This window comes from Anguilla anguilla, chromosome 15, assembly GCF_013347855.1.
Source record: "Anguilla anguilla isolate fAngAng1 chromosome 15, fAngAng1.pri, whole genome shotgun sequence".
Taxonomy (NCBI): domain Eukaryota; kingdom Metazoa; phylum Chordata; class Actinopteri; order Anguilliformes; family Anguillidae; genus Anguilla; species Anguilla anguilla.
This window is the reverse complement of record NC_049215.1, coordinates 624,230-638,773: the sequence shown is the minus strand read 5'-3', so window position 1 is coordinate 638,773 and position 14,544 is coordinate 624,230. Positions and strand designations below refer to the sequence as shown.

General features: G+C 40.0%; 1 protein-coding gene across 9 annotated transcripts in view; it reads left to right on the top strand.

The window, feature by feature from the left end:
- gulp1a (GULP PTB domain containing engulfment adaptor 1a) overlaps positions 1 to 14,544 on the top strand; it is a 146,044-nt gene that overhangs the window by 102,085 nt on the left and 29,415 nt on the right. For 8 of the 9 annotated variants that reach the window (XM_035394547.1, XM_035394552.1, XM_035394553.1 and 5 more), the window contains exon 2: positions 10,323 to 10,399. In XM_035394547.1, the coding sequence (XP_035250438.1) occupies positions 10,372 to 10,399 (28 nt within the window). In that variant the 5' untranslated portion in view covers positions 10,323 to 10,371. The remainder of the gene's footprint in view (positions 1 to 10,322; positions 10,400 to 14,544) is intronic. The other variant, XM_035394550.1, reaches the window with a different exon arrangement.

The window sequence follows — 14,544 nt, the reverse complement described above, 5'->3', positions numbered from 1 at the left end:
ATACGAAACACACTTTTGTGTTTCTGCAGCTCTCTCTGTATCTGAACAGTCTGGCATCCTGGCTGCGTATATGCATGTGTATGTGGCATCTCTGAGGCCATCTTTGTGCAACAGGAATAACGTTTCTGAGCACATTGCTCTGTGTGCTGAGGACCATACCTTACTGGGAAGGCTTTTCAGGAACCTTTGACTAAAGATGCCTTTGGGTTTTTAGCAAAATCCTCAGTGACCTTTGACCCCTAACTCCCGTGTGATATGTACATGCTCATCGTATTTGAAAAAGCTGTACTTGCAATGTTTGCAAGAAATCTAATTGGTTTACCAGTCAAGTGCAATAACACATTATTATTATTATTATTATTATTATTATTATATAATTATCATTATTATTATTCATTAAATATTTATTTTAAAAGTGTGTTCCTAGTGTGAATCTGTGCCTGTGTTCACAGCCTGTCTCGCCTGTGTTGAGCTGAATTAAACTGAAAGGAAAGCAGAGCTTGTCTCGCCTGTGTTGAGCTGAATTAAACTGAAAGGACAGTAGAGCCTGTCTCACCTGTGTTGAGCTGAATTAAACTGAAAGTAAAGCACAGCCTGTCGCGCCTGTGTTGAGCTGAATTAAACTGAAAGGACAGTAGATCCTGTCTCACCTGTGTTGAGCTGAATTAAACTGAAAGGGAAGGACAGCCTGTCTCGTCTGTGTTGAGCTGAATTAAACTGAAAGGGAAGGACAGCCTGTCTCGCCTGTGTTGAGCTGAATTAAACTGAAAGGACAGTTGAGCCTGTCTCGCCTGTTTTGAGCTGAATTAAACTGAAAGGACAGTAGAGCCTGTCTCGCCTGTGTTGAGCTGAATTAAACTGAAAGGGAAGGACAGCCTGTCTCGCCTGTGTTGAGCTGAATTAAACTGAAAGGAAAGCACAGCCTGTCTCACCTGTGTTGAGCTGAATTAAACTGAAAGGACAGTAGAGCCTGTCTCGCCTGTGTTGAGCTGAATTAAAATGAAAGGACAGTAGAGCCTGTCTCACCTGTGTTGAGCAGAATTAAACTGAAAGCAAAGCACAGCCTGTCTCGCCTGTGTTGAGCTGAATTAAACTGAAAGATAAGCAGAGAGTAGTGAAGGAGGATGTTGGTATCTGTGAGTTTTTGCTGACAGGTACGGGTGTGGATGAAATGTTTTGAGAGTGGGCAATAAGTTATTTCATAAATAAACTGCCAAAATATCAGCGAGAAACTGTTATACAGAGCCACAATGATGCCAGTTTCATATACCCTATATGGAACTTGGACTGTTTCACTGTCTTTAAGTCATATAGAGCTCAGATAAGCTTAGCATATCAAGGACAGTAATGAATTCCTTAGACAGAACCAGCCCAGTGTACATATATTAGGCCTCTTTAAATGTCATCCTTTTGTGAAGTTGTCACAGAAATTGATCACTGAGCTTTGCCGGTGGTTCTTTTGAGATTGTAAGGTTTGGTCCACTGTCTGAGAGATTATGCAGGAATAAGGTGGGCGTCCATGCATGCAGCTATTTAGCGTTTCCCCTGTCCCTGCTCGTTTAACTTTGCATTACTCTTGGCGACAGTACAATCTTCTATAAATAAAACTACCTCATTTTTATAGTCTTTTTTTATTTTTTTATTTTAATGGCTGCACTGTCTGGGTTTGGGAGCTAAAGGAATCTTTCTGAGAACACTCATGCACATTCTTGCTTTTTTCTACTCTGTATATTCAGGCTTTCAGTAGCAGAAACTAAATATCTCAACAGCATTTTGTGTGTGTGTGTGTGTGTGTGTGTGTGTGTGTATGTATATATACTACATATATATACAGTGTAGTGTGTAAGTATTTGGATAGTGACACCATTTTTGTTCTTTTGAGTCTGTGCTCCAGCACTTTGGATTTGAAAGGAAACAATGAATATGTGGTTGAAGTACAGACTGCCCCTCCCCCCCCCCCCCCCCCCCCCCCCCCCCTCCCCCATTTGGGGGACTTCCCGGGTGATGTTCTGTCTGGCCTGTACAGCAGCCATAAGAGTTTCTGTTTGTTTTGGAGGATTTTTGCCTTCAGCCTTGTCTTCAACAGGTGAACCGCATGATCAGTTACATTCAGATCTGGTGATTGACTTGTTCAGTTAAGAACATTCCAGTTTTTTGGTCCTGAAAATCTCCTTGGTTACTTTAGCAGTGTGTTTATAGTCATTGTCCTGCTCCAGGTGAAGCACTGTCCAGTGAGGTTTGACTCGTTTGGTTGGATCTGAGCAGATAAGATGTTTCTGTACACTTTAGAATTCGGCCTGCTGCTGCCGTCAGCAGTCACATCATCAGCGAAGACCAGTGAGCCAGTTCCAGTGGCAGCCATTCATGCCCAAACTATAACACTACCATTGCTATGTCTTACACCGCTTCTTAAGGATATACAATGTCATGAAAAAGTGTTTGCCCCTTCCCTGTTTCCTCTCTTATTGCATAGTTCTCACACTGAATGGTTTTAAATCTTTAGCAATGTAATATTACACAAAGGGAAGCTGAATAAACACAATATACATTTTTAAAATTATTATTTAATTTATTTCATGAAAGTTATCAAACATCCATATAATCCATGTGAAAAAGTTATCTCCTCCTTAGTTACTAAACCAACTAATTAATCAAATGTAATTGATCATTAGATTCAGATGGTGGCATTAATTATTTATCGAATTATCATTGAAATTACTATTTTGTTTATTCAGTGAAAAAAAGTGTGAGACTGTAATTGCCTCCTTAAACTTAATAAATGGTTGCGCCACCTGTAATAATAGCAATAACTGCAACCAAACACTTTCTATAATTTGATATCAGTCTGTCACATCGCTGCGGAGGAATTTTAGCCCACTCTTCTTTGCGGAACTACAATTTTAACTGAGACAAATTGATTTTTTAGGTTTTCCTGCATGAACTGTTTGTTTCAGGTCCTGCCACAGCATCTCTATTGGGTTCAATTCAGGACTTTTGACTAGGCTACTCCAAAACTTTAATTTAGGCACTTTTCAGCTATTCAGATGTGGACTTGCTTTCATGCTCAATTATGCTTCAGCTTGAGGTCACAGACCAATGTCTGGACATTCTCCTTAAGAATTTTCTGGTACAGAATTTGTGGTTCCTTCAATAATGGCAAGTTGTCCAGACCCTGAGGCAGCAAAGCATCCCCTCACATTCACAGTACCACCATCATGTTTGACTGCTGGTATGATGTTCTTACCGTGAAATTGGCTTTACGCCAGACATAATGGGACCCATGTCATCCAAAAAGTTCAACCTTTGATTAATCTGTCCATAGAACATAATCCCAAAAGGCTTGGGGATCATCCAGGTGCTTTTTTTTCAAATGTGAGATGAGCGCTGATGTTTCTCTTGGGTAACAATGTCTTTCTTCTTGTGGAGTCATGAACACTCAGCTTAGCTGAGGCTAGAGGCCTGCGGTTTTTGGATGTTCTTACGGGATCTTTTGTGACTTCCTGGATGAGTTGTTGCTGTGCCCTTGGAGAAATTTTGGCAGGCTGCCCACTCTTGGAAAGATTCACCACTGTTCCTAGGGTTCTCCATTTGGAAATAATGGCTGTCATTGTAGTTAGGTAGAGTCCCAAAGCATTAGAAATGGCTTTGTAACTCTTTACAGAATTATATATTTCAACAACTTTTTTTTCTCATCTCTTCTGTAATTTTCTTTGATTGTGGCATAATGTGCTTGCAGAAACTTTGTGGTGAATACTGATGGTAAGGTTCAATAGGAGTGAGGTTTAGATTCAACAGGGCTGGCTGCAATCAAGCCTGGTTGTGTCCAATCAGCTGAATCAAATCATCAATTAAATTTGATTAATTGATTTTGACTCATGCAATGTTTTGTCTCTGTTCTATTCATTCTTCCAGACCACGATGGCCTGCTTTACTGGCATTGACACTTCTTTGGTCCTCATGTTGAGAGACAACAGCTACGAATGCATATTTCACACCTAGAATCAACTCATTACTTTTTTTTAGTGTTCTTGCACATAAATTAATGATGCAACAGCACACAGCTGGCCAAGAAACAGCTGAGCAGCCAATTGTCCAATATATACATCATCCCCCAGAATAGGGGGACTATGTATAAAAAGGGCTACAATTTCTACACAGTTCACCAGGTATGGCTGTAAATACTCTCAAATTAAAGCTGACCGTCGCCATTGTAACCTTATATTCACTGTTTTATTTCAAATTCAATGTGTGGAGTACAGAGCCAAAACAACAAAATTGGTGTCACTGTCCAAATACTTGGAGACTACGCACACACGCACACATACACGCACATACGCACTCACTCACTCAAACACACACACATGCACATGCACATACGCACTCACACACACACACGCACACACACACTCACACACACACACACACACACACACACACACACACACACACACACACACACTTTGTTCTTGAAAGTAGACTTTGACTTATAATAAACCCCTGCTGAGAGAATAAACAGACGAAATGCTGAGCGGTTATATTTGCGAGGCTTGGAGAGTCTGAGTGGAACTTATTACCTGCATTCTGTTTTTTTAAGTAACCGCATGTGGTTCCTCCCCATCATGTCCACAGCCCAGCCAGAGAACTGGCTGTGAAACAGGGCTTTCAATCCTGCCTGCAGTGTAGAGAGTCTCTCCTGCTCACTTGAACCAAGCCCTCATGGAAAAGCACCCCTCAAACCATGGCGTTCCCACATTTTCACGGGGTTTTGTATTTCCAGAGACCAAGGATTGACCCGTATGGGTGTGTATTGCCAAAATAAGCATTTAAGTTATTTTAGCTGTTGATTCTGTGCTATTTTTCCCCCCAATATACACTGTCACCTGAGTTTACAGGGGCATTTCTGAGCAGAGAGAAATATGTAATGGCCTGAAATATATAATAATCTGACATGAATCACCGCAGGTAGACTTGGTGATCTGTCTAATCTGTTTTACCTTGAAAGCAAATAAAGGACACAGTTTTTTCCTTTGTTTACGTGCTCAGAGAAGCCATGCTCATACTGCAGTAATGGGTGAGGCACCTATTATAACGAACGCTATGCCTACACAAAAGGACACCAGAAATTAAGGATTACTGTGACATTCATTCTCAAGGGCAGCATTTGAGCAGATAAGTTTACGAATCATAATTGCGACACCTACAGTAGCACTTTTTCTTTGGAAGTAACCACACTAGACATGTATAAAAACACCTTGTCTTCTTTTACATTATTGAAACCAAAGTTGAGGCGAGATTCACTTCACTCAGTAAAAGATGTGTTGATCTGGGACACCCAATCACAGCACAGGCCTTTTATTCCCTTGATCAATGCCCACTCAGGAAAGTTGAAATTTCTTTACCCATAAGCCTTCACATTTCTATTGTGTGATTTCTCTAATGGGCTCTTTGGGAAAAGCCAGACAAATGACTATCCATTTTTCCTGTCCGGCATTAATTTATCAAGCCCAGTAATACCACCAGCTCCGTAAACTCTACTGGAACATAGTGCATTGTATTATTATTATTATTATTATTATTATTATTATTAATAATAATAATAATAATAATAATAATAATAATAATAATAATAAATAAGAAGAAGACGAAGAAGAAGAAGAGGAAGAATAAACAATGAAAACATTGGCTCATGGGGGGCAGAGTTTGATTTGGTTAACAAATTACGTTTAAGATTAACATTCAGTCTTTGAGAAGCAGATATATTTCTCCGGAGCATGTTTTAAAGGACATTCTGGCAAAGAAAACCAAGTGCAAATACGAGTGCTGCCTCCAAGCAGCAGTACGGAGTGGACCATAAGCCTGTAGATATTTAGTGCAAAGCTGATGAGACTCAGCCATACACTGAGTTCTCTTAGTTCTAATCAATATTGCCATAAATCAGGTGCTGCTTAAGTAAAATGGATAAAGAAATAAAGGTCTATAAACCATAAACTGGCCTCCAGGAAATAGATGTTGCAAGTGAGGAGAGGAAATGGAGTCCATCTCACTTTTTAGTGCTCTGTCTCTCTGAATATTGCTCTGCTGAGAAATCCCTGGTTTTCAAAAAAAGCCAATTTTCTGAAGTGGAAGACGCACGAGCAGAAGTAAATTTGGAAAGAAAAAAAAACTTTGCTTTTCTTAAAAATCCAGCAATATATGTTTGACATTGTTGGCCATAATTTTTCTCGAAGGTGTGTTTGGGCAAATTGTCGATCTGACTGTGAAAATAAAGCCACCGTGGGGGGAGGGGCCTGTGGTGGAGGGGGGCCCGGGGCGGGGGGGGTGGGGGTTCAGGTTTTGTCGCTCTGGTCGTTCATTTAACAAGCACCCCCTCCCTGCAACTACACCCCCCACCCATGACATAATGAACAATATTGTCTATCTGGGCATTCATAAAAATATTCTTTGACCACTCAAAAATCTTACTCCGTCATAGCAACAAGATAAACCCGACAATATAAAATATGCCAATACAGCAATGAAAACGCTGCTCACTGAATAATGAAATATACGAGACAAAGTTTTAAAAAATGATACCATGTCATTTTACAGTCAATATCTGGGACTAAATATTGAACAAATATACAACCTTACCATTGGTGTTACGCATAGAGATGTCCCTTTTGAGACTTAGTGGTCATATATTGTCTTGGACAATCCGTTTGTGAAATATACGCGCATTTGTGATGCCTGGGTACCTTCCAAAATAGCTGTGCGTAATACCACACCTGTTGTTTACGGCGTTGTCGCCTTTTTTAGTACAGTCTGGCTTGATTGACAATTCATTTATTCAGTCGGTGAGAGTATAAGCTTTCTAATGATGTTTAACATGTCTAATTTTGCTTTTGGAATAGCGTTTTATAGGTCAGCGTAACCAAAATCTTTCTTATCATCGCATTCACTTACGCATTCACTCTGTGGTAGCAGTAAAAGACGCTGCACCTAACGAAACGGTGTCAACGATTTTTTGTAATTTCTTGGAAAATACTATTATTTTGAGGACTTTTGGGCATAGCTAAGCCATATGTTTGCTGACAGATCTATCTGACTCCGTTTTCTGGAGCTAAAACTGCAAATAGAATTGTATCATTGATTTACTGTCTCTGTCTCTATCTACTGAACACAGATACAATTTCATCATTGCTATGTAAGTATTACTGCTCAAAATATTTTGGTTATATACATCATTTTTTAAATTGAGTGTCTTTAAAAAGGTTAGTGGTGTTATATAATGTGGATATTTCACACTGTAATGTAAGCCTTAATTAGTAGTGTAATAGTTTTTGTGATGCATGCAACAGTGATGACAAGAGTGTTGGAACATTGCCAAAACGTGGTGGACGGTTGAAAATTGTTTTCATATCGTCTCATCCCCATACAAGAAAACATACAAGAGTACAGAGTATAGAAATACAAGAGTTAATTATTGCACATTTTGGTACTGTACAGCATTGTGTGACAATATTTTTGCATTATTTTAAAATCTGATATCAATATTTCATCTTAAACCTTCATAAGGGGCTCATTTATGTGCTTTACAATGGACAAAAAGCATTATATTCCTTTTTGGAGAAATTTTGGATATGTTTCTGGACCCATAGCTATTTTAGACCACTGTACTGACAAAAAAGCTTGTAATGACCACTTGAAAATGATGAAACAGTGAGTTTCCTGAGTACATACAGTTGATTTGCAGTTTAATGCGTGAATTTGTTGTGATATACAGCAATGCATAATTTAGAAATTTTGGGTAGATTTGGAGATGCTGGGTACACTGCTTAGTTTTTTAGTTAACTTCTACATATCTACCCTTAGATTTTATGAACTTGTGGTCAAGAGGTTTTTGATCCAGGACATGTATACTTTAACCTGCTGTATATATGCAATCTCCCAGTATTTAATTGCAAACTAAAAAAGAGCAAATTCATTTTAGATTTTTTGCCTAAACAATTGCATTTGTGGCACTTCATTTCTTCCAAAATTATGAATATAAAGTAGTATTGTAAATGGCACAAATGTCTTGCTTCATTTAAGCCATTTTCAAGTCTCTGTGGTGTTCACGTCTGGAGTTATAAAGCTTCAAATAGGGTACCCCCTAAATGGGCAAGGATTGACCATATTTGGCATGTGCGCTAAGGGGTTCATGCTGATCCTCATGCGCACTGCCTGCCAGACCGCTTCTCCCTCTGCCCTCTCTTAATGCTGATCCTCATGTAGACTGCCTGCCAGACCGCTGCTCCCTCTGCCCTCTCTTACTCTCTTAATGCTGATCCTCATATGGACCGCCTGCTAGACCACTGCTCCCTTTGCCCTTTTTTAATGCTGATCCTCATGTGCACTGCCTGCCAGACCACTGCTCCCTCTGCCCTTTCTTAATGCTGATCCTCATGTGCACTGCCTGCCTGCCTTCTGGAGTGCCTGTTTGCAAGATACTGGTGGGCCGTCCTGGTTTATCATTCCTACCCAAATCTGGGAGAGCTCTGGAAGCTTGCAGCTGCTCTTAAAGAGAGGGAAAGGGATTTTTACACTTTCCAAACTTCTTTTAATTAGACTCCTGTGACTTGGTGTCTTGGGTACAGGTTCCTTACAGGTTATATATCACCTCTCTGTCATCCTAAACCTCACAAGCACATATGCCTTAAGACCTGCAGCTTCTCACCAATCCAGTCAGCCCCAGCTTTATCTGTTCTGAGCAGTTCTGTGGCTGATTTATCTCACCAAACATTGAATTGTTCTCTATAGAAGCGACTCTGAATGGCTTTTTAAAAGGCTTTGCGTTTTGAATACCACCATGCAGGTGATGAAAGGTTTCTTTTTCTTTTCTTTTGGCTTTCACCTGGGTATTCGCCTGAGATGATGTTTTCTTCTCTTTCTTTTTTTCCTCGAGGTTACGCGCATCAAATAAAAAAAGTGTTTTTGACTCCCTGGATACCACGTAGGCCAGCCCTCTGGTGCTCTGACTCTAATGGAAATGATAAAGCATTTTAATTAGACTGGCTCTCAGCCGTAACCCACGTGTGCTCCACGCGGGAGATCAGTTCTTACTGAAGGCCAGAGCGACATACTAAACCATCAAAACTTTGTATACTGTGAGTTACCTAACATTCTACATGGTAGTGGCACATTAATTTAATACAAGCACAATATCATGTTATCAATATGAAATATTCATGCCTGTAATTGTGTTACAGATGTGGTTTGCTTTGATGTGTAATTTATATCTCACAGGTATAACAAGCTGATAAAGCAAGCCTGCTTAATTGGTTGCACACTGTTAAAGAAAAAAAACACTGAATTAATGGCTGTGAAAAAGAGAAAAATTAAGTTCTTATTTTGTGTGGCTGTGAAAAAGAGAAAAATTAAGTTCTTATTTTGTGTGCTAGCTTATCAATGATATGAACTACTCTGTGTGTATATATATATATATATATATATCAAAGTTCAAAACAGTTCGTAACAAAAGTTTTTTTGAGGAGAGTTTAACTAAAGTAATACCACAGAATGATATGCCTATTACAAGCAGCATCAAAAAAACTTATTATCTTTCATGAGGCTAAATTGTCCTTGAGAATTGATCTAAAGATCTGGAGTGCTAAAAACATAATAACAGTAGCAACTTAACATAGCATGATTATAGTAGCATAATGCCAAAACCTTGTCTGAAATGAGGTTATCAGTGGCTGGTTTTAAAAAGAAATGCATTATCTGTATTTTTAGCCAACCACAATTTTAATTTTAACACTGTTTAATTATATGGTTTTCCAGAAATGTGAACTTATTCATTCATTCATTCATTCATTCATTCATTCATTCATTCATTCATTCATTCCTGCTTTAGTGCTCACCAGCAGCAGTCCTAATCACAGAGAGTCAGAGTCTGCTGGCTTTTCTTTTTCGTACACCTCAAAATAAGGGAATTCATTTTACCTTAACACTAAGTATGTGTTGTTTATTTTTCTGAACTTTTTTCCAGAATTGGGGGGTGGGGAATCATGTATTTGATATTAGACATTACAAATGTCATTTCACGTAGCATTTTACTTAGCATCAGTGACATCATAAATGTGCTTGATTGACACCGAATCTGTGGGCGTAGCCTGAGAACTTCTGGTGGTCAAATACTGGGAATGAACACTGGCTTTTTTGTGTGAAGCAAAAGTAACTCAGGTGTGTAGTGAAAAATGTTTGTTTGTTGTTTGTTTTCTGGTTTGTTTGTTGTTTGTTTGCTTGTTTGTGTAAAATGTCCTTTTTTCCATTGCTCATAATGTGCTCTTTCTCTTCCTCAGGTAGAACTGCCGCAGGTTCCCCAGTGGCGGAGATCAGACGTTTTCCACCATGAATCGAGCGTTTAACAGGAAAAAAGGTAGAATACCCACAATGCCTCTCGATTCTTTGGTGTCCCTGTCTCTGCCTGTGTAGAAGGTTCCGGAGAAATGGGCAGAACAGAACCCTGTACTCGTCAGGTAGCCCCAGCCCTCCTCCTAATCTTGCTCCTGCCAGCCAGACATATCAGCAGCCATCTGCCCCCCCCAAAATGACCCAGTGGAGTCCTTAATGGGATAAGCCCCATGATGCACTGGGGACCATTTTAGGGCCTGCGTATCCTGCTCTGGTGATCTTCCAAATGATCAGTCTCATTGCCCTGGCAGAAATCACCTGAGACAGGGCTCGGCAAAAAGCAGACACCTGTCCTGATTGGTCACGTGTAACACTGCACTGTCTGAAAAGGCTGTAATAAGTTTCCCATAAACAAATATATATGCAAATATACTTATGTGTTTATGTTTAAGGTGTAAATGATCCCTGAAATCAACTACTGTAGTTTTCATTTGAAGATTGTGGTTACATTTATTTAAGGGCTTTTTTCTTCTTTTAGCATGTCAGCATTAAAGGGTTCAATTGGGGACTGGCTTTATCACCGTCCGTCCATCCATCCATTAGTTATACCCGCTTATTTAGCAGGTAATTTAGTCAGGAAAATGATGAGCATTATTGGGCTGAATGGCCTGTTCTCGTCATTATATTATGTTATGTTATCATGGGCAGGGTCACGGGCGCCGCTGGAGCCGATCCCAGTGTGCATTGCGCGAGAGGCAGGAATACACCTTGGACAGGCTGCCAATATATTGCAGGGCACACACCATTCACTCCCACACTCATACCTATGGGCAATTTAGATTAACTGCATGTCTTTGGACTGTGGGAGGAAACCGGAGTACCCGGGGAGAACATGCAAACTCCACACAGAAAGGCTCAGGCCGGATTCGAACCCACGACCTTCTTGCTGTGAGGCGACAGTGCTACTCACTGCACCACCGTGCCACCATATCACAAATCAGAATAAGTGGAATCAGTTAGTCTACAGTAAGTCTGCGGGTGATAATGCCAACTTCATTTAAATTGCTGATGCGCGCTATTCACACTACACTCTTTGCCTTGTGCTAATGTGTCCATTTACACTAGCAAATGTGCACAGGCTGAGCACTGTTCTGCTCTCTGTGAATCTACGCATGGGAGGGTGAAGTCATCTTACATAAATGGGCATGAAAGCTTTTCATAGTGAGACAGAAGTTTTCCACTCTCTCTGGAAGCGCAGACTTCTTACTGCGGGAGTGTGGAGTGAGCTTCAGAACAAAGCATCTATTATCTTAATCCATGACATAAATATTCTATGGTTTTTGTGGAGAAAATGTGAGTAACCTCGAATAATCCCATTCCTGTCCTGTTGATTAGTTTGCACTCATGCACATTGCAGCCAGCATGTCGGAACATTATTATGTGCGTTTAATATTTCATACTAAGCATGCAAGATCAAATTGCAGCGGAAAATAGCTGATGTAATCATGGGAATCATCAGGACCTTATTAATTGTGATTGTGCCGCTGGTCTATTTTATCAGATACAGCTCTCCTCCATGCCGGCTCACTGCTGGAACAGGGCTTTCTGTACTGCACTTAATCACCTCTGTTCATTATGGATTGAATATTGAATGTTGAAGAACTTATAACATCTCTCTCTCTCTCTCTCTGTCTGTCTTGCTTTCTCTCTCTTTCTCTTCTGCTCTCTCTCTCTCTCTTTTGCTTGCTCTCGCTTTCTCTCTCTCAAATCTATTCTCTCTTTATGTCTAAGTCTATGTCTGGCTCCTTGGGTAACTGTGATGCCCCTAGACAAGGTGTTGGTCAGTATGGGCACCCAGCCACCCCCCACTGTGACTCAAATGCAGATCAGATGCCCCAGAGTGGCAGCGGGGCACTGAGCTGTTCAGTGGGTCAGTAAACATCTCATGTCACTTATCAAAAAAGTAGAGAGGTATTAACCTCTGCTTCCAAGTCCAAATTCCAACACGCTTTCACTCCCCAGCTCACCACAGCAAAAACATTGAGTTTTCAGGTGACCTGCCTTGGCAAAATAAAGGTGAATCACATAGATTGGACACACGGAGTGTGAGTCATTCATCCAGTGTAATCAGAACCAGGAAGGTAAGAGTGATCCTCGTTTTAAATGATACTGCTGTAGAATCACTGTGGTGGTTTCTAGAACACCCATCCAAGCTGATTTGCTCTCTCTTAAATGCCCTCTTCATAAGCCTAGGGGCTTAATGGAATTATTTATTTTGTAATTACAGTATTGCATGTTTTTCTGGTGATTACTGGAAAACATCAAAGGATTTTTTAAAATGTGGCTGAATTCATCAGCTCCAGTCTTTCCTGTAATGTTAATGTGTAAAAACACTCCTCATGGGGAGAGTGCAGGTGAATGGTAACCGGTGAATTGCAATGGCTGAATTGTAAAGGGTGAATGGTAATGGCTAAATTGTAAAGGGTGAATGGTAAAGGCTGAATGGTAATGACTGAATGGTAAAGGGTGAATGATAATGGCTAAATTGTAAAGGGTGAATGGTAAAGGCTGAATCGTAATGGCTGAATTGTAAAGGATGAATGGTAAAGGCTGGATTGTAAAGGGTTAATGGTAAATGGCTTAATTGTAGTAAAGGGTGAATGGTAAAGGCTGAATGGTAATGGCTGAATTGTAAAGGGTGAATGGTAAAGGCTGAATGCTAATGGATGAATGGTAAAGGCAGAATGGTAATAGCCGAATTGTAAAGAGTGAAGGCTGAATGGTAATGGCTGAATTGTAAAGGGTGAATAGTAATGGCTGAATTATAAAGGGTGAATGGTAATGGCTGAACTGTAAAGGGTGAATGGTAATGGCTGAATTGTAAAGGGCAAATGGTAAATGGCTGGATGGTAATGGCTGAATTGTAAAGGGCGAATGGTAAATGGCTGGATGGTAATGGCTGAATTGTAAAGGGCGATTGGTAAATGGCTGAGTGATAATGGCTGAATTGTAAAGGGTGAAGGTTGAATGGTAAAGGTGCTTCTCATGGGGGTATTATGGTGCTTTCCATCATGTTCTTCAATTGAAGTGCTTTTTTGGATTTGTTTATTTTATTACTTTTAAAACATAATCCTCTAAGGAGTCGTTTTTCACCCAAGGGTATTTTAAGTTATCCCTTTCTGGGGAAACTGTTTGGCTGATTTTACATTTTAAATCCCTCTAAGACTATTTTTGCATGTCCGTGCAGTCTGATTCAAATCCCTTGCTGGCCACGCTAAATTTTTGTAACGTTCTGTTGGTAATTGTATTTTCTTACATTGCTTTTTCTCTGAACGTGCAATTTGGGGTAGCAGTCATTGACTCCTTGAAATTATGTTTTGCTTCACTTATGATTAAACACAAAAAAATCAAACCCAAAAGTCTGTGATTAGCATCCAAATGCATTATGTAAAAAATGTTTTTTTTTGGTTTTTTTTTGAAAATTCATTAATATTTGTTCTGAAAACAGGCTGAAACATTACAAAGTTTGTTCCTGATCACCTTTCATTCCAGCAAATGTCTCACTGCATTGCAGACTGGACTGTGCATGTTCATCAGACAGCACAAAGTTAAGGGAAATCATACTTTGCATTTAACCTTTGATCGCTATGATTATTCTTCTCTTTTTGCTGTGGGATTTCATTGCAGTAACGCGAGAGAGTGAATGAGGACTGACCTTGAGTCAGTTTGCTGATGATTTAATCAAAAAAGTGTGAAACTGTCTGCGATCACAAACACTCAATTGGGCCCCGACACTGTTATCTCATCAATGCACTTTGCAGCATCCGACAGGTTATGGAGACAGCGAGCATCCTGGAGCTTAACATCCAGCCGTCCAACAAGTGGTGTTGGTCACATGTACTGTAGGACAAACAGGAAAATTGCAGTACAGGGTTTATTTACATTCCAATTATATGCTCAGTGTGCATTTCAGTCTCTTAACACCCCACAATCTTCTTTGTTAAACTGCGGAATGGGATTCCATTTCTTATTTCTGTAAATAGAATCTTTCAAAGCAGCACTGTACTGTATATAGGACAACTTTAATTGTAAATCCCATTTGAAAGGCTTTTAATAAGATTAGGGAACCCAAGCAATGTTTTATTAATGCCGGGAACAGGCCTGCCCGGG